This window comes from Mustela nivalis (genome assembly GCF_964662115.1).
Source record: "Mustela nivalis genome assembly, chromosome: 1".
In the NCBI taxonomy this organism is placed as follows: domain Eukaryota; kingdom Metazoa; phylum Chordata; class Mammalia; order Carnivora; family Mustelidae; genus Mustela; species Mustela nivalis.
Window position 1 is genome coordinate 171,694,156 of NC_139020.1, and position 20,497 is coordinate 171,714,652.

At 41.2% G+C, this 20,497-nt stretch overlaps 1 protein-coding gene across 3 annotated transcripts; it reads right to left on the minus strand.

Moving 5' to 3' along the window:
- Nucleotides 1-575: 575 nt before the first annotated feature.
- TRNT1 (tRNA nucleotidyl transferase 1) lies at nucleotides 576-19,304 on the minus strand. Of its 3 annotated transcripts, none has more exons than XM_082711147.1 (8): nucleotides 19,229-19,304; nucleotides 18,036-18,211; nucleotides 11,923-12,116; nucleotides 8,421-8,559; nucleotides 4,190-4,316; nucleotides 2,649-2,842; nucleotides 1,651-1,904; nucleotides 576-1,468 (listed from the first exon to the last, which is right to left on the minus strand). In XM_082711147.1, the coding sequence occupies exons 2-8, from the start codon at nucleotides 18,181-18,183 to the stop codon at nucleotides 1,214-1,216; spliced, it is 1,311 nt and encodes a 436-aa protein (XP_082567273.1). In that variant the 5' UTR covers nucleotides 18,184-18,211; nucleotides 19,229-19,304; the 3' UTR covers nucleotides 576-1,213. The 3 variants fall into 3 exon arrangements, with proteins under 3 accessions (XP_082567273.1, XP_082567274.1, XP_082567275.1); XM_082711148.1 differs by having other exon boundaries at nucleotides 18,681-19,240; XM_082711149.1 differs by having other exon boundaries at nucleotides 18,405-19,234.
- Between the last annotated feature and the right edge of the window lie 1,193 nt (nucleotides 19,305-20,497).

Genomic DNA, 20,497 nt, shown 5'->3' on the forward strand with positions numbered 1-20,497 from the left:
AAATACCTCTCTCTCTCTACATACTTGTATTTAGAAATACAGATTCTCTGATTTTAGTGAGACTTAAATTACTAACTTGTCCCCACAAGGGACAGAGATGCTAGGACTGGCTACACAAAAAGTAAAATCAATTATAAAATGTCAGAATGTAACAACTGAAATAATACTTGGCACTGTACACCCCTTTACCTACTTACTGAAAGCACTTGGGGCTCAAGCTTTTAAAAAGCATACATACAAGTCTGGTCATGGATGTTTTAAAGTAGGCCATATCTTTTTAATTTGTGAAAAAAATTAATGACTGAGGGTATAGAAGTGCTATTGCCGTATAAAGATTTTTTTTTTTTTTTTTAATTTGACAGAAATCACAAGTAGATGGAGAGGCAGGCAGAGAGAGAGGGGGAAGAAGGCTCCCTGCTGAGCAGAGAGCCCGATGCGGGACTCGATTCCAGGACCCTGAGATCATGACCTGAGCCGAAGGCAGCGGCTTAACCCACTGAGCCACCCAGGCGCCCCTGCTATTGCCGTATATAAATCTGATGTATACTGTCATATACCACATAAACACATTTATCTTCCAATTCCAAAGGGAATGTTTATTAAAATAAAAGGCTCAAGTGTAACTGTCAAGCCAGTCTTTCTCAGGCCTAGTATGCCTAAAGAAATCATTGATAACAAAGGACGATATGGACTACGTACTAAAACTTAAGAGACTGCTAGAACAGTTTTGGGTGTATGAATGCCAACCACCAGGGACATACCTGGTCTTTATAATTTTATACAGGATATTTTATTAGCTACTTTAAACACAATTTTATTTTGAAATTCAAGTAAGAATTGACACTTAAAGACAATGGTAAAATAATGTAGTTATTTCAACTGCAAACATCAAACACTTCTTTCTTAAAGACAGCACTTCTGAAGATCAGTAATGCGTTACCCTGGGGTGGGGGAGAGGGGACGCCTAGACAGCAGGAGTTATTCCAAAAGAATCACAAGGTTCAAGGATATAAATGAGATTAAGAGGAGGTAGACTTGAGTTTACTGCCTGAAACTCACCACAGAAGACCTCTGTTGATCTGAAAAGGTCCTCTAAGCTGGTCTAAGCTGGCTTTCTTTCGCCTACATATTCAAGTCTCTTAAATCTCACAGAGAAGGAAAGAAGAAAATCTAACCTTACCCCAAATTTTCTGCTATTGAGTGCCAGCTCTCATCAATTTTCACTCTTCTTTATGTAACTTAGGAGTTCATCTTTCTCCATTTGGTAGCCGCTTTTTTTCCACTGTTCTCGCAACTGCTGCAGCAGAGCCCCGATTTCTTTTCCTGAAGAAATGCCCACTTTTCTGATGTCATGCCCACTTACAGGAAATGGAGGAACGCACCACTGCTGCATCTGCTGCAGAAGACCATGCTCTCCCTGGTACTTCAGGAGCTCACATACGCGGGTGGTTGCATCAGATTCCCTAGCCTAAGAGCCAAAATCAGACATTTACTTCCAGCCACACGTTAGAATGCTTGCTATTGATCCTATCCTAAAATGCAAATAAATAACCGAGGTGAAATTTTTCATTTACAGTAAATGAAATCCACAGAACATACTGTGGGTCTTAGTGTTAATAATTAGTTCTGACCAAGCCTGTATATACTTACGTCTATAATGTAGTCTTGATAGGGTTTCAGTGGCTCTGAACTATCTGTTGCTTTAACTAAATCTTTCCTGTTTTTAACTATGAATATGCCAAGGTTCTTCTCTTCTTTTGAAATCTTCAACCTCAAATCCAATTTTGTGACATCATCCTGTACTTTGAATAATGAGGCCAAGAGAGTCATTGGCTTTGGTGAAAAACCATCAACATTTTTACTAACTTTGTTAAATTCTTCCAAACTTGCATTAGTAGGTAAGCCTGGAAGGACAAAAAAATTTTTCACCAATTCTTACAGTAAATTTAATAAAACACACTCATATCCTCAACCAACCACGGTTATAGTATAGAAAATGCCCTGTCACTAGAACTCACCGGTTCAGTCTGATGCTCCATCTTAAAGGTTAACCACTGATAAACACTGCTGCGGTTCCCTCCCACAGTGTCCCCAAAACCTAGAGAGTCCTAACACATGAGTTTCTATTAATGAACTACATCCAGAGGTCCGGAGGCAGTGGTGGTGGTGTCAGACTTGCAAGAGATGACTGCTCACTGATCTACTCTCACAGACCATCCACCCACCTCTACTACCATTCAAAAACTGTATTTGACATACCCCCAAGTTTCTGAAGTGTGCTTCAGCATAGATCACTGTTCTTTCTGAATATATTTATTAATTTCTTTGTATGTCACTCTTTAAGTGCTCTACATGTATTCACTCACTGAATCTTTCATCCCTTCTCTTAGACAGATGCTGTTACCTTCACACCCCTTTTTTAGATTCAGCAACTAATAATCGAGGAACTAATCCAAACCACAGAGCTGATATGTGGCAAAGCATCATCCAAAACCAGGTCTGACACAGAAGGCCACTGTGTCCCACCCCTAACCCCAAAGTTTATCTTATTTTAAAATACTACATTTCTCCTTTTGTATTAGTCAAACATTTTTCCCTATGAAATTTTAAACCAGATGTTTCACTGTGAGAAACTCAAATACTCTCACCTATGTAAGGAGCCACATCAAGGTCATAGATGAGGTGAATCAAATGATTTACATGGTTACCAATAAGAATTTTTTTCAGTTCAACCCAAATCCTCTCTCCTGATATTCCAGCCAAGCCTTTTGCATTTTCTGCAATTGCTTCCAAAGTCTCAGGATCATGGTCACCAGGTTTGTCTACAATTCTCCCGTAAAACCTGCAAAACAAAATTCTCATGCCATGTTATCTCTATGTTGGCATATCACCAGAAAAATCTCATTTTGCATTTTACTGGTACTATTCTATACATCTAATATGAGACAACACACATGATTTAGGTTTAGGAGGGGCTTTAGACATCTGTTTAATTCCTTACCTTTTTGCTCCCAGATGACAAAATCTGGGAGCCAATAAAATTTAAACTAGCATGAACTAGAACCCTCTGCTCACTTTCATTTCCAAATGAGTGACTGAGACATTTAGAACGGCCATCAAATGTACTTCCTAAAACTGGTACCCTTACTGGAGGAATAATGCAGAACATTCTTGGAAAGCCTGGGATGCCATCAATGGAACAGCGTGTACAAAGCTTACTTGTCTATGCCCATCGGTACTTTCAATGAAGAGTTTCAAATAGGACTGATCTAGCTGCACAGAGTGTATTTCTAGCAATCTCGGAACTGGAAGCCTTAACGTATGCCTCTACTAACACTCATCTTTAAAATTCAGTTCATTAATAATGTAGATTAAATGACAGTAACTATGGATGTCAGTCTGTGTTCTGTTATCTGCAAGAGTGTTACAAGTACTCAAATTTAAGGGAACAGCACTGGGGTGCCTGGGTGGCTTGGTCAGTTAACCATCTGCTTCTGGATCAGGCCATGATCCCAGGGTCCTGGGATGGAGCCCCAAGTCAGACTCCCTGCTCAGCAAAGGAGTCTGCTTCTCTCTCCCTCTCACTCCAATAAATAAAGGACAAGCATTTACTGACAAAATATGTAGGCTCCATTACAAAATATTCTAAATATGATCCTAACCAGTGAAAAATACGAGACATAAACTAGCCAGTCAGAATCATTTTTAAAAAGGGTTACAGCTCAGAGTTTAAAAATCAGTGCTACCCACAACATCATCCAAATTTATTTCATGCTTTTAGCAAGCTCATCTAAGAGTTACCCATGACCACCTAAAACTGTAAGCCATATAAAGGCAAAGGCACTCATTCCTCCATATTCAAAGCACCCAGCAAGTGGCTGGCCTACGGTAAATACTTATCTATGTAATGAATGATCAGTGCAGGAAAAAAAATGGACATTTAAAAAATGATTTAAAGCTGAATTTTATACAAGACCATCACAGAATGGAGTATCTGTGTTTTGGGGGAAAAAATAATAGGAAATATCAAAGTACTATCGCACAGGTCACAGTTTACTAATCAGTCTATCAGAGACAGATATTTGGGATGTCTCCATGTTGTACTGTGACCTGTGCATTTCACATGATTGGAATTGTGCTCTGGGATATTAAAATCTGTATTACTGAAGTATTTTTTAAAAATTCTTACCGGAAATATCTTAAAATTCGAAGATAATCTTCTTGTATCCTCTGTTTAGCATGTCCAACAAATCTAACTTTCTTATTTTTTAAATCTTCATAACCATTGAAGTAGTCAAATAAGGTACCATCAAAACCTATTCATTAAAAAAAAAAAAAAGGGAGAGATCACGGTTAGCAAATAGGAGCTGGAAAATAAAATTCTCTTTTAAAAACTATTACAAACGACCGGGCGCCTGGGTGGCTCAGTGGGTTAAAAACTATTACAGACGGTAAAAACTAAGTGAAGAGTTACAAAGTTAAAATACAGACATGAACACCATTCATAAATACCCACTATCAAATGAAGACATAATGAAATAAAAGGCTGTATTCACAACAGCAACTAAAAAGGTAATACCCAGAAGTGAAATGAATTGGTGTGGAGACACCAAACAAGCTGATTTTCAAGTTAATATGGGAAAATAAACAAGAAGAATCAAATAATCTGGAAAAAAAATAAATAGCAAAAAGAATCTGGAAGAACTAAACAATAAACCATAGGGGGGGGAAGAATTTATGATGTTAGAATGGGGGAAACCTTTCAAAATATAGAGTTAATTCTTAAACACGGGTTTGCACTCTATGGGCTCACTGAGAGGTAAATTTCTTTTTTCCTAAAGATTATATTTTTATTGGAGAGAGCAAGATGAGCACAATGGGCAGGACTGGGGGGCTGAGGGGGGTGGTGGGGAGAAGCAGGCTTCCTGCTGAGCAGGGAGCCCAATTCAGGGCTTGAGCCCAGGATGCCGGGATCATGACCTGAGTTAAAGACAACACATTTAACCAACTAAGCCACCCAGGTGTGCATGAGCGCACTCACGTGTGTGTGTTTTTTGTTTTCTTTTTTTAACAAGACTATAGATGTTTTTTCTCTTAATTTTTCCTAACATTTTCTTTTGTCTAGATTGCTTTATAGTAAGAAAGCAGTGTATAATGCATACAACACACAAAGTTTGTATTAATCGATTGTTTCTGTTATCAGTAAAGCTTCCTACCAATAGTGGGCTATTAGTAATTAGGGGGGGGGAGTCAAAAATTAATATGCAGATTTTAGTCTACTTGGGGCTTTACCAAGAAAACACACACACACACACACACACACACACACACACCCCACACCAGAACCTTAAAAGAAACAATCCAACCACCTAAACATCAAGTATGTCTGCATGGCAAGAACCATCATAATGAAAAGCATAAAATAACTGACATACTGAGAAAAATATTTGTCAATATAGAATCAAATACCTAACTTCCCTAATACACAAAAAGCTCTTATAAACAAAATACCATATATAAATAGAAGAATTAGCTAAAAATATCCTAAGGAGACATAAACACCTTTAAAAATGCAGATTTTTTTGGAGCACCTGGATAGCTCAGTTGGTTAAAGCTCAGGTCACAATCTTGGAGTTGTGGAATCGAGCCCCTGTGGCTCTGCACTTAGCTCGGTGTCTGCTCAAGACTCTGTGTAAGATCCTCTCCCTCTCCATACCATTCAACCATCCAGGTGGGAAGGTTGGTGATCCCAAGAGATACTGCCATTACTACTGAAAAACAACTTTGCAACTGAATTCTGTTTCAAGTTCAATGCTCTTTGATAACCCAAATGCAGAATACTAGTAAGCTCAGGCTTAACACTTCCCAAACTGATTTATATGGCATCTTGATATGTATAGCAAACTTAAAAGGCTCCAAATTCAAAGAAAGAACAGAAAAAGGGAGGGTGGAGAGGAAATAGGCAAAAATATGATTACAAAGTAGCAACTATATGTGGTATATCTGTTTCTTAATGATAAGACTGGACTCTCCCTGCTGAGCATGGAAGTACTAAAGTCATTTTCAGTGAAAAAACAAAAATTTTTGCAGGAAATTAAAAAACAAAAAACAGGGGCACCTGGGTGGCTCAGTGGGTTAAAGCCTCTGCCTTCAGCTCAGGTCATGATCTCAGGGTCCTGGGATCGAGCCCCGCATCGGGCTCTCTGCTCAGCAGCAAGCCTGCTTCCTCTTTTCTCCCTCTCTGTCTACTTGTGATCTCTGTCTGTCAAATAAATAAATAAATAAATCTTTAGAAAAAAAAAGATAAGACAGGAGCAAGGTTCGAGAAGCAAAGTAACCAGAAATGCCAGAACTCGTAATGCTTCATCCAGTAAGGCTTGAAAAAAGCCTGGACAGAAAAATGGGTTGAAAGTTAAAATTAGTGAGAATATCCTATCAGTGTGCACTTTGTTTTTTGCTTGAATAGCACTTTCAAAATATGGTGCATAAAAATAAGAAATAAAGTTGAGCTGCTAAGAATAATGTCGTGGTTAAGAATGTGACCTCCGGAGCCAGGATGCTTAAGTTGGAATCCTAATTCTGCAATCTACCAGCTGCACGACTTTAAGCCAATTACTGTGGGTTAAACAGCAGTATGTGCGTCATAGGGATGCTGGGAAGATTAAATTTCTGTGATGTGCTTGTGCCAGTGCCTGTCACATTATAAGGGCTCAGCAAATGTTAGAAAACAGTAGTAGCACTAAGAATAGTTTTTATTTCTATCAAGCAGTATACTGGAAAGGAATATGAGCTTCTCTCTTTTAGTTAGATATGCTTAGGAGAAGCCAGTTAGCAAATTTTATACACTGCACTAGCTGGAGCAGTTCACCCTTAGTGAGAATGAGCTAAGATGAAATAAACATATGCAGTTTGGTCACATAATGAGAGAAAACACTGCCCCAACTGGGCTTCCTCTGGTCCTAAATCACCTAGTCTTTGGAAATCCAAGTTCCAATCATGGCAGTCTGTGACTTGAGCTAAGCTCCTTAAAATCTCAGCCTATTTCCTCATCAAATGGATTTAATATGAAATGAAGTTTTTCTGACAGTTCAATGCGATAAAGTGTATCAAGTAACGGAGAACCTAGTAGCTGCTCTAGAAACGCATCATTAATGCAGTTAGCAAGAGATGCCCATCTTGGCATACAACCCCCTTCTCCATCCCATGAAGCAAATCCTATTTACAGGTTTTCCCCCACTGTCTTCAAGTTCATTTAAGGCCACATCCCCTTTATAAAAGACCTATATTAATACCTGTTTTTGCTAACCAAAAGAAATCTGGAAGAGGATTTTCACTGTGATGACAGAGTAATCGTTTCCACACCTTACACCATCTTCAACTTGAAAGTGGTTACTAATACAGGATACTTTTGGGTAGCAAGGAACCTGTCCTTCATCCTTTCACTATTACAGTTGCCACAACTATGTTATGAAGAGTGGTTGCTTCAGCTCTCTTTTCTAATCCAAAGTCTTAAACACAAAGGGCTTGACTACAATTTAAAGGACAAAAAATAATGCTTCAATAAAGCACTAACTTAATTCACCTATTATAAATCTCAAATTTTTAACAAAAAAAAATCAAGTTGAGATAATAAATGGGTTTTCTCTTGCATGCCAACTCTGATTACAGGTGATTCCTAAAATGCAATGCTATGAAAGAATCTGACCTTGTGTCTAGGCACAGCAACAGAAAAGATGCTGAGGTCATTCATAAGTGTGGCCATGAGCACCAGAAAAGAGAAAAGAAAGCCTAGGGTGGGCATGCACGAAAGACAGAGCAATGGAGAATGATATGGGGGAATGTATGTGGGTGCATTTTTCTTACCTAAAATGTTAACCATTTTTAGATGCAATTAGTAAGTGGACACAGAATGTGTACATGTGCCAGGCACTGTTCTAAAGACCTAACATTATTAACACCTTTAATCCCCATGACAGCCTTGCAAAGGAAGCAGATATTAGCATCCTCAGTTTACAGCCAGTGAGGCAGAGTCAGAATCCGAACCCTGGGTTCAGAACTCTGGCTCTTGACTCATCTTTTAACCCATATGCTACACTCTCAGATGAAACTAATGCAACCTCTCAGGTTGGAGAACATTTCTAGGATGCAGATTCACTTGAAAAGGAGGCTTTCAGCGGCACCTGGGTGGTACAGTCAGTTAGGCATCCAACTCTTGGTTTCTGCTCAGGTCATGATCTTGGGGTCGTGGGATTGTACCCCACAATGGGCACCTCACCCAGAACAGGCTCAGCTTGGGATTCTCTTTTTTGCCCTCTGTATGTCACCCTGCTCTCTCTCACATAAATAATCTTTACCCAAAAAAAAAAAAAAAAAACCCGCTTTCAGAAAGATTAGATTAAAACATTATCTCCAGATATTACCTAAAAACATGGAATTTATAGTGAGATCTCTGCGTTCAGCATCTTTTTGCCAATCAGTTGTGAATTCTACCTCAGCATGTCTTCCATCAGTGACAACATCAATCCGCAGTGTAGTAATTTCAAAATTTTCTTCATGAAGCTGTAATGAAATGTTTTTTAATTAGTTTTTAAGTATCACTGGATGAGTTGAAAAAAAAAAAAAAATGAGTCCTGACATGTGTATCTTCTTTCCTTTAAAAGTCACCTAGTGCACATTATTCTGAAACAGAAAGAAACCCACAATATTCAAGTAGATCCAAAGAATATTTTTTAACAAATAAATCCATCTCAATTAAAAAGGATGAGTCTGACATTAAGAAAAAATGACAACTCTAACAAATGTTGTGACAGAGAATGGAAGAGGCCCTCAAAACAGTGTACTCCAATTCTTCATTTCCAATTAGGCTACTCTGAAATAGTTAATAGCTCCAGTTTGCAAAGAGCTGAATTCAATTTACAACAAATACCACTGAGCAAAGGACTGATAGAAGAAATATGAACCACTAAAACCTTCTGCAATTCTTTTACTGGTAACCATCAATGATGTTGAAATAAAGTAATATACTTATGGGAAGAGAGATGAGCTCCAGCTGGCAAAAGCTGAGTAGCTTCAGGACAGATGACATATATGCTGAGCCCTGAAACTAGTAGGTGCCGGGGTGGCTCAGGTGGTTGGGCAGCTGCCTTCAGCTCAGGTCATGATCCCGGAGTCCCAGGATAGAGTCCCACACCGAGCTCCCCGCTCAGCGGGAGTCTGCTTCTCCTGACCCTCCCCCCTCTCATGCTCTCTCTCTCTCCCTCATTCTCTCAAATAAATAAATAATCTTTAAAAAAAGAAAGAAAGAGAAAGAAAACTAAGTAGGATCTGCACATGCACATGTGGAAAGAGTATTTCAATGAAGAGAAAAGATGACCAAAGGCATATGGAGAGAAAGAGGGATATATGCACAAGAAGTACTGCTGATAAATAGCATGTTAGCATTTAGGGGTAGACACCAAAGATTTTTACGTGCCACTGAGGAATTTGGAATCTCCTCAATAGGAACTGAAAGCTAATAATGATCACTTTAAGTCTGTTCTAGAACTCCTCTCAATCTCATTTCTTTTCTGGAAACAAGTTAGAACTCACTACAGGGTTCTAGAACTCAAGAATTTGAAGCACAACTTTTCTCTAAAGGTAAGTAGTAAGAAAAGGATTTGAAATATGGAAGACTGAAAATCCCTGTAGGAAACAGACCTCTGGAATGTCTCCCTTATCCAGGCAGAGAACCACAGATTAACTCAGCAGAAAGACTGAACTATAAATAGTCACAATTTGGGACACCAGATACAAATGATGGTAGGAGTGAAGTACCACAATGAAAACAAGATAAAGTGAAAAAAAAATCAACAAGACCCTCATTCTCTTTCCCCTCTTGGTTTCTCAAATGCTAATAACCTGGCTTGTTCTAACCTGAATGACACTCAAGGATTCCCCGGATTTCCCCTAAAGGGAAAGGCCTGCTGATACTAAATTGCTGATTCCATAACTAACTGGCTGACATTTCCTACACAAAATTACAGTAAAGTTCTCAAGTCACTTTACAAACACCAAAGGCTCACCCAAACTTAAGAAGAGAACCAAACCCATTTAAGGAAAGCCAACAGGAAAGACAGAAAAAGCTCAGAGGAAAGAGAGACAGTGTCAAAGTAACTGTAACTAAAGGAAGTAAGATAATGCATCTGAAACAAGAAGAGAGGAAGTTTTCAAAAGAAATATTCTGAGAAAACCCCCTTAAAAATGTTAAAAATAGGGGCGCCTGAGTGGCTCAGAGGGTAAAGCCTCTGCCTTCAGCTCAAGTCATGACCCCGGTGTCCTGGGATCGAGCCCCGCATCTGGCTCTCTCCTTAGTAGGGAGACTGCTTCCTCCTCTCTCTCTGCCTGCCTCTCTGCCTACTTGTGATCTCTCTGTCGAATAAATAAATAAAATCTTTAAAAAAAAAATGTTAAAAATAGCAAAGGCTACAAACATAAGAGACTGGATGACGAAGTTAAGGCAATCTCTTGGAAAGTAAAATAAAGATACGAATATAAAATAGGAGAGGGGCGCCTGAGTGGCTCAGTCAGTTAAGTGACTGACTTCAGCTCAGATCATGATCTCAGGGTCCTGGGATCAAGCCCCTAAGACTCCGAGCACAACAGGGAGTCTGTTTCTCCCTCTTCTATCCCTCCCCACTGCTTGTGCTCATCCTCTCTCAAAAGAATTTTAAAAATCCTTAAATAAATATAAAATAGGAGACAAAAAATAAAACCAGAAGATCAGTCCCCGTGGCCCAACATCCAACATCACAGTAGATTCCAAAGGTGAAGACCCTGAGCAAAGGGGACAGAATTACAAGAGGATCACAAAAAGGCTCACTAAGTGTCCCTGAGGCAAAAACACATCCAAACCAAAGCACAACATCTCAAATTATTAACACTACCTAAAAAGATCACAAAGTCTTCCTAAAAGGGGTGGAGGGGCTCTGGTCTCTGAGGAGAAATCGGAATGAGCTCCGACTTCCCAGAGGCAGCACTGGCAGGTGGGAAACAAAGGCTTTCCATTTCTGAGTGAAAATGATCGCCAGCCTGGAATTCCACAGCCAATAAAACAATCAGACCAGTGTGAAGGTAAAATAAAAATATCGGCAGACATGCAAGGCTTTTTTAGGTTTCAGATGATTAAAATGAGAGTCATAAATAAATAAATTAACAAGCAAATAAACAAAGAAAGAAAGAAAACAAAAATTATCACATAGGACTCGAGGACCAGGAAGTCTAACAAGGAAGAGGCCAGGAAATTCCCAGGATCTGGTGCCGGCCAATCTCAGGGCGAGGAATGCTGAGCTGGCCCACAGCACGCACATGTGAGAAAAGAGAAGGCGCCAGGTGAGGTGTCTCAAAACATGGGAACTGAAACTTGATGGGTTTCGGCTACTGAGAGGAACTTTACAGAGTACAGGAATGAATTAGTGGCCCACAGAGAGCTACAGAAAAGAAAAATGCTGCCAAGTGCAGGGAAAAGCAAAATCACCTAAGAAAGACATGCAGGCACGATACACTTCATAATCCAGCTGTAAGCAATACAGTCCTAAGTGAAAACAATGAACACGAATTCGACCAGACACGACGGTCCAAGCATAGTGCGACTCTCCCGGGCAGCAAGTCAGCACATAACTGGGAAATGTGAAGCAAAGACCAACACTGCAGCACAGAAACGACTTTCTTAGAAATGTGCGGCTCACAGGTAAGTACGATCAAAACGGATGGAAAGCAGCTGTAGCAAAGGAGGATGCCAGGTGTACGAGGGAGGAGAGACGGACACATTTTTAGTCGCTTTTTGTCACTTGCTTTTTAAAACTAAACAAACAAACAAACACAAACACGAAAACTTTTAAAAATTACAAAAAGGACAACGTAATTGCTGTCAAACCTTCCACTCACCCTGGCAGTAATCGTTCCATGCTTTTCTCCTTTGTTGTTTATCATACGAATACCCGCAGCCTGAAACATGTCCTTCATTTGAGCAGGGGTCGCAGTGGTAGCAAAGTCCACATCTTGAGGCTTGACTCCATTTAATAAATCCCTCACTGCTCCTCCTGCTATTCTTAACTCGTGATTTTCTTTGACAAATAATTCTGAAAGGAGAAAGAATATTTTTTACTTCAATTTATTTACGAATGACAGAAGTACAAGGTTTTTCCAATCTATTAGGAAGAGCAGAAATTATTTAACTGCGCCTTTCCATATAAAAATTAGAATAAGGCCCACAGAAATGAAGTTGACTTACCTAGAATAGAATGCCTCTCACAACTCTGAGAGCCGGGAATTTGCAGATTGTTTTTCTTGCCACATTCAGAATATAATTTGGAATTATCTTCTGAATTATCTTCCACAACCCCCCCAGGTCACCGATACACATTTTAATTACAACCAAAAAGTGAACAATTCTGCTTTTTCGCCAAGTATCTGTGCATACTTCAGAAATTTGAGGTGTTCTTAGACATATTTCCCTTTGTGTATCGATGTTGCGGCTACAATGTTCATGCATGAAACTATGACACTGTCAAACATTAGTCTATCGCCCCAAGTGTGATGATATTACCGCTAAGAATCCATCAAGAACTAATCTGCATACAGTGTTTATTTCTGCTCCTCTCTGAGCTCTAGAAAAGCCACAGGAAATCTAAAACTACTGTGAGGGCCCCAGTACAGGAGACCCAGAAGGGACTCCTCTAGGTACTAGAGAAGACAAAGTCCACTGTTAATTACTCACGACCAAAGGACAGCATATGGCACCCAGGGAGAATGACATCCAGGAACTGGCCTTATACAACCCCCTGAGCCTTGGTATTGCCACAAACTGGCCTGGCACCCACAGTCGGGCCCTGCTGTTCTCCTGTTGAACACAATGTCAGAGAACATCCACGTCAGACAAGCTCGGTAACCATGACAGATCGGTTAAAAGAAGACAACTAGTAATCATGTCTGAACACAGGAGACATGAACACGGTCACGGACACCACCTTATGACAATTAATATGTGTGACTTATTTACCCATCGGTTAACAGATCATAGAGCTATGTTCTCATCTTCTCACCTAAAAGGTGAGAAAGCAGAGAGCCATGTTCTCACCTTCTAGGTAAGAATCAAGATACCCATCACAGATTTATCCTTGCGTCCTGATACTACCAAACCCACAGGAAAACTGTACATCTTACACCTGCCCCAACACAGAATACAAGCACAGACCTACAAGAAATCCTTTCTAAAAACCTTCGGCTGAGATACTCCAACGTTCTCCATGGTCAGTATTCTCCCTCACTGAAAGGACTAATAACTCACCTGGTCTCTAGCTGGAGGGCACTGATCTGAGCACTGAGGGAAATACATCAGAGTTCTGGCATCCCTAATCACAAGCCTCCATCCCTACCCGTAATCTGTGCTTATTCATCCTCTTCCTGTTCTTCCTAAACCTTCAGCCCAACTCTGGAGACTACCTAAAATGATCTGTTACTAAGTAACAAAGGCTCCCTCCCTCCACCTTCTGGCCTTAAATTTTTAGCTGTCCCAGACCACCCTAAGTCCTGTCCAAGAGTATGTGTTCTTTCCTCTCATTCCACATTTCTACTCAAGTCCTACTGACTCTGTCTCTAGTAAGGGTTCTTGCATATAGGGTTCATGATCTCTTAAAATATAAAAACCATGTATGGTAGTAAGAAAAACAAAACAACAACAACAAAAAGCCATGTGTGTTACTCCAGTTTTCATGAGATTTATAGAGGTCCATGACCAGTAAATTAAGGACTGCCAAAATGTTTCTGGACTCTATCCTCATTTTTCCCTAGTTCAGGGCTTCATCGTCTCCTTCCTGAACAGGAGTGCTACACCAGCCCCCTGAAATCCCACTTCCACCGTCTAGACAGAGGGTTCTAAATCACTTGCTTCATTAGGCCATGCCACTGTTGCTCTGACTACTCCCAGCACAATATCCACATTTCTGCAGAACATTATACCAGGGCTTCCTGACCCACTTCTGTCTCCTCTCACTAATCTCTGCATCACGCTTTACCCTCAAACTCTTCCTGTAGTTTCCCTCTCTAACTTCGCTTGCACAGGTCACTTCACCCGAACACCTTCCCAACTTACTCACCTAGCGAACAGCTGGCCATGAAATGCCTTGGTGCACAACTCACACCAGAAAGACATTTTGCATGTCAGTCACCCATACCTAAACCGAACTTTCAGGAAATACTGTTACTTCATACCACACAATCTCATCGATTCCACCCTCTTTTCCCCCTTTTTTCTAATACTGGTCATGACCACCCAACTGACTTTACGGTCCACTAACTAGTAGGTTACTATCCACAATGAGAAAAACACTCATCTAGCTTATCCTTACTTATCTTTTGTGATTCAGGTTAGGAAGCCTCTCCTAATGTCCTAATGGTAGACCTAAATTAATCTCTTCTAAACTACTACAGAAGCCTTTTTTTTTCTTTAAGATTTTACTTATTTATTTGACAGACAGAGATCACAAGTAGCAGAGAGGCAGGCAGAGAGAGAGGAAGGGAAGCAGGCTCCCTGCTGAGCAGAGAGTCCGATGGGGGGCTTGATCCCAGGACCCTGGGATCATGACCTGAGCAGAAGGCAGAGACTTTAACCCACTGAGCCACCCAGGCACCCCCAGAAGCCTATTTTTTATGCATACTAATTATATTAAAATTACCTGTTCAGTCTCAGGGTAGAATACCTATCTCACCCATCTTTACACCAACACGGCTCATGACGAAACCTAACTGTGATCTCCCCGCTTCAAAAAACATAAACAGATCAGAGTGACCTCACTGGAAAGCGTATTCTTTAAAGGTTTTCTTCCTTCACTACAGCAGGAAACTATTGTGAAATGCAAAAAATGAGTAAGTCTTACATTCAGTTGAACCTAGTTTAACAGGATAAAGAAGGTCAAGACTGAATACAAGATAACCTCTGTTTTAAGAGTCTCATGCTAACTCAACTAAAATAAAATTCTAAGTTCAAAGTCACCTAATAATTAACTGCATTACACAAAGAGATCCAAAATTCTAAGTAATCTATTCATCATTTTGATTAGTCACACGGAAATGGATAACTATTTCCAAAAAACTCACAATTCTAACATTATAATACAACTGAGAAAGGCTATTAAGGCATATGTATGTGCCTGTGTGGAACAGCCATTAAAAATTGTAAATAATGACCTAGAAGAGTAGGAATTATCAAGCTTTTTCCTCAATTACTGGTATCTGCAATCTCACAGAAATCCACATTCCAATGATATACTCAGAAAAATAATACCTAGTACAGCTAAATTTAATTGTAAATGTAAGCCTGAGACTTAAGAAATGCATAATCTCATCATTCCAAACTATTAATAGTAAACCTTTGTAATTATTATCATCAGCAATCAAAAGGATATTATGTCAGAAAACTTCTATGATTGTCTTTTTTTTTAATTTACTTTTCAATCTAATTTTCATTAACTTCTTCCCTTTATAATTTTGAATTTTAAGTTTTGGAGGCAGGGGATGCAGAAAGTAGAACTAAAATGGGAAGAACCATTTCACGTCATGACTACTACTACCAAAAAAGAAATGTTCTGTTCATGTTTCCAGGAGCTCCCAAACTTGAAGAGTGATCAGGTGTTCCTACTGTCCCCAAAGTAACTATGATGGCTTCATGACAGCACATACCAAAGCAGTTAAAAGCTAACCACTGAATGCTAATGCCCAGCATTTCTTACACACCACAGCCAAGTGGCCGAAGAAGCCCTGGCTTGTCCAAACAATGTCTGAAGTTCAGTCTCATGTATAGAAAGGGGGAAAAATCCCCTATTCCCCTAGCATGCCTCTACATGTTGTCCGCAAGCAAAAGGAAAAATAAATTACACGAAATAAACTGACAACTTATAAAATCCTATACAGTGTACAGATAATCCACCCTCTTAGCTTCCCTAAGTCTTGCATGCTGGGAACTAATTTCATATGTGGCAAAGCAGCTACTAGGATTCGAGAACCGGTATAGTATTCAACTGCATAGCATCACCACACAATAGCCATCGTGTGTGTGTGTGTGTGTGTGTGTGAATTGTTTTCATGCAGAACACCTTGTTTTACCAGAATACGCAAGTCTTAGAAAGTACCAAAAACCAGGCAGAACCAACTATGTGATTTTCTAACTGATGAGCTTTGCGCTTAAAGATTCCATTCTTGCCACTTCCGCTCCACCCTAAAAAAAGTCAACTTTAGAATATGTCCACGCTACCATTTGCCTGGCTTTGGAGGACAAGACCCTGTGGTAAAGAGATCTGTATCTTCCCACCATACTGAGTCTCTAAATCCATAGGATTTCACCTCTTAAGGTAGAGACAACTCCACTCTTGAGGTAAGGGTTAGTAAGCCAAATGAAAATGGTTAAAATAAAAGATGTTCAAAACCTATAGCAATCAATATCCAGAGCCTTGTTTCCAAAAGAAAAATGCAGAAGGACCTGAAACAGGCCACTAAGAGTTAATTACCTACATCCAAGCATTTGGCACCTTTCTTCCAAGAGGCCTCTTGCAACTGAAGATGAGAAGATTAGGAGCTGGGAAAGGCATATAAAGAAAGAACAAGCTTAAATCCAACTCAGATTGGAAGCTTCTCAACTTGTTCTGTTCGAACAGTAGGCACATGTAGTTACTGATCTGAGCACCTGAAATGTAGCGAGTCTGAATTAAAGATGGTCGGATGCGCTAACATCTAGATTTCAAGGACTTGCAAGGAAAGATGTGTAACAGCTCAAAAATAATGTTTACATAAATTTATATTTAAATGATGATATCTTAAGTGATAAAATGAAATGCTATGCGAAAATAATTATTAAAATTAATTTCACCCAATTCTTTCTACCTTGAATGTGGTTACTAGAAAAGTATACATTGCACATGTGACTGGTATTTCCAGTGGACTGGAGTTTCTAGCATTTTTCACTGTAATGACAACTCAGCATCAAGTATCAGCTTTAGACCCTCCACTTCAAAACCACATGAAGAATCTGTATGAATCAACAAGTTCTGGACCACAAACCTCTGACATGTATCTAAAAAAGCATCTAAATTCAGGAATAGAAAAGTAGCTCTGGGAATAAATTCATACAAGGAAAGTCAAATTTAATGCCATGGTTCCTCCACCTTCTGTCCATCAGAATTAATTGAGTAGAGTTCCTATAAAAATTTATAGATGCCCATCCTCCCCAGAGATTCCAGTCCGGTGGGTCAGGGTGGGACCCCAGCATCTGCGTATTTTAAAAGCTCCCCAGGTGAACCTAATGCACAGCCTGGGTTGCCACTGTACCAGTCATGTTTCTAAACACAAATACCTTTATGTATTTCTGAAGGGTCCATAAAATACCACTGGCTTGGAAATGCAGCTGTGTGGCTACTTCAGCAACAGCACAGCTGATACTGAGGACCTAAGTAAGGAATGGTAAGACTGTGGCAAGCAACATGAAGCTGCTGTAATCAGGGACTTAGCTTAGGTCATTTCCTGTGCCCCTTCCAGTAAGTCTGGCATGTGCACAAAGGGAGGAGACTCCTATTTCCTTCTGCCTTCAGTTCACTCAGAAGGCATTTATGATCAGGAAGGACATATAGTTTGGTAGTTACAAGCTAGGTACTGAAAGCAGACTGCATAGCTCTCTAGTTATTATAAAAAATTTGGCATGTCCCTAAGCCTCTTTCCTCATCCACAAAACAAGAAAAAAAAAAATGAATCTACTCATGAAGTTAATAGGCCCAATTCTGTAATGTATCTTTAAAGTAGTCAGCATAAGATAGAAAAGAACCATGCTTTTTAACTGAAGTCACTGACTGACTCTTTCATGTCTGGCTATAGTTTTAGATTGCCTACAGTAAACCTTTCTTTCATTAGCTCCACAGCAAAACAAAAACAAAAACAGCCCTGAGTGTTGGCTAAAACACATTAAGCCTCCATTTCTTCCATTTCCAATGGAAGAAAGCATCCTAATCTCTCACCTGTCAGACTCTTCAATCCTTCTGTGAACAGGGACTGGAATTCTGGAGACTGCAGCTTCATGGTAAATAGATACTGCTTGAAAAGGCACAGCCTACTCCAACTACAGCTCAGTAATGGCCCGCGCCAGGGATTCAGGCACCTCAGCATCTGGGGGGCAGAGTCACCAACCGCACATCTACAAGACAAACACGCAGGTGCGATAATGAAATTTACAAGGGAAGGAAAACCGAGGAATATACTGCAATTCTATGTAACATCGGGGAGACCCTGGTCTCCTGTTCAGATGAAAACACTGAAACCAGCGACAATCTGAGACCAGATCTAGGCTTGTGGCTGGCGATGCAGTCTTGTACTCCGGAAGCACTTACTGCTAGAGTCGCGTTACGCATTTTACTATTACTCTCTGGAGCGATGGGTTTCAGTCAAAGCTTCAGGAGAGAGCAGGCTGCCAAGACCAGGGGTTGCAGAAAAGGAAACTCAAAACACGGCACATTCACGTTTGCCGCGGTCCTTCCCCACTGGCACCGAAGATTATGTCCCAAGGGCATTTCCTAGGCACTAAAACATTTTCCCAAGCCTTGTCTTCCCGCCCGCTTTCTTCTCAATCACCATTCCTTCCCGTCCTGCCGGCTCCTGAGTCTCACCCACACTCTCCATGTGAAGTGGGTCTCCGTGAGGGACCAGCAAGATTTCAAGTGGCCCCTACGCAAGCCACTAGGGAGCCACTGCCTTTCGAGGGAAGCCCGTTTCAAAAAGCCGCGTTTCCCACCAGGGGGCGAGACGCGTCCTCCCCGCCCAGACCACGTGGGGAAGAAAACAGAGTGCTTCCAACTCCGCCTCAGATCAGAAAAACCCGCTGAGGACCCAGGCCTTGAAGTGGCGTGTCCCGCCCCTCACACCAGGTGCCCGACCGAACACCCTTAGTGGGAGCCCCGGGGGCCCGGCCACAAAGAACGGAAAGTGCCCGGGGAAGCCCTATGATTCAGCCTGCGGTCACTGGAACGTGGCAGGGACGCGGCCCCACGACCTGCACGTCGAGCTCGGTTCCGCAGTGGAGAGCGCGCCTCTCACCGCTCCAGGCTCGCACCCTCCCCCAACCAAGCGGCCCCGCGCGAGAGAAGGCTGGCCTCGCTCATCGCCCCGCTGCCCTCCCTGCGGCGCGCACCCGTACGCCCCCTGCGCGGCCGCTCACCAGCCCCGCAGCTGCCGCCGTCGCCGCCGCCCCGCGCACTTCCGGACAGCGGACGCCGTAACGTCACCGCCGCGCGCCTGTCATCAGCGAATGGGGAAATCGCAGCGGGACGTGGGCGGGGCCCGAGTGGGCTCTCTCCGCCCCTCCCGCCTCCCTATGACAGGGCTAGAGGCGGAGCGCGGGTTTTCCGCGCCTCCGAAGCCGACGACCCTTCACCGCAGGCGGTGCTCCTGGGGAATTCGAGCCACTGGAGTCTTTTACTTCTTTTAACTACATCTCCCTACACCTCTCTCTTGCCCTGGGGTGGTCAAACGGCCACCTGCGTTTCATGCCTGTGTGATCTTGGACAAGTATCACACTTTTCCTTTGTGAAATGAGGTCAATAAAACCTATTTCAGGGGGTGGCCAGGCCCTCATGTCATGTTACTTCCCAGCAAGCAGGGAATGCACAGAGAATGTTATTATTCTTGCCTGAGACACTTCGTCAAGACCTATGCAGAAGGTTTCGAACACACTACTTCTAAATTTAAGCCCTCTGGTTCCTTGGAATTAAGGGGCATATTTTATTTTCCCACATGGTTTTTGGCAAGTCTGAAGGCTACTGCAGCTACAAAGTGAAAAACTTGGATTTGATTCAGTTCTTTCATTGTTTCCAAGGCAGAGAAGAGTAAATAAAGTGGCAAAGGAGTAGAAGTAAAGCTCTAAATCCTTAAAAAGGCACATTTTCAATTAATATACCCATTATCTTTAAAAACATAATAAAATAGGGGCACCAGGGTGGCTCAATAGATTAAGCATCTACCTGTGGCTCAGGTCATGATCCAAGGGTCCTGGGATGGAGCCCTGCGATGGTCGCCTTGCCCAGCAGGAAGTCAGGTTTTCCAGCTCCCCCTCCTCTGGCTCCTGCAGGCTCCCTCTCTCTCAAACAAATAAATAAAATATTCTAAAAATAAATAAAATAAAATAAAACCTGCATCATATGTTTTCAGAAGTATAGTCTTTTTAATAGCATTTTAATTTCCCTAAGATTTTCCCCCCAAAATTCATGTGCCATAGTATTTCTGTGATTTCCAATGATCACACCTCTTATCTTCAGGGCTATTAGGTATCCCATTTTGAGACGCACAGGACTATTTTTCCAAGTTGCTGTTCAGAGGCCAAGCATTGAATGAATCTAATTCATTCAATGGAAATGAATATATTCATATATCCTAACTAGGCTGTCCAAGCAAAAAAAAAATAGAGAGAATTCAATGTGAAAGAGCATAG

Excerpts from the sequence above, each read along its gene's own strand:
- TRNT1 (XM_082711147.1), bottom strand. The coding sequence starts at position 18,183 with ATGCTGAGGTGCCTGAATCCCTGGCGCGGGCCATTACTGAGCTGTAGT. Across the intron at positions 12,117-18,035 it reads AGGATTGAAGAGTCTGACAG|AATTATTTGTCAAAGAAAAT; the intron begins GTGAGAGATTAG and ends TTCTCCTTTCAG. Across the intron at positions 2,843-4,189 it reads CGAATTTTAAGATATTTCCG|GTTTTACGGGAGAATTGTAG; the intron begins GTAAGAATTTTT and ends TTTGTTTTGCAG.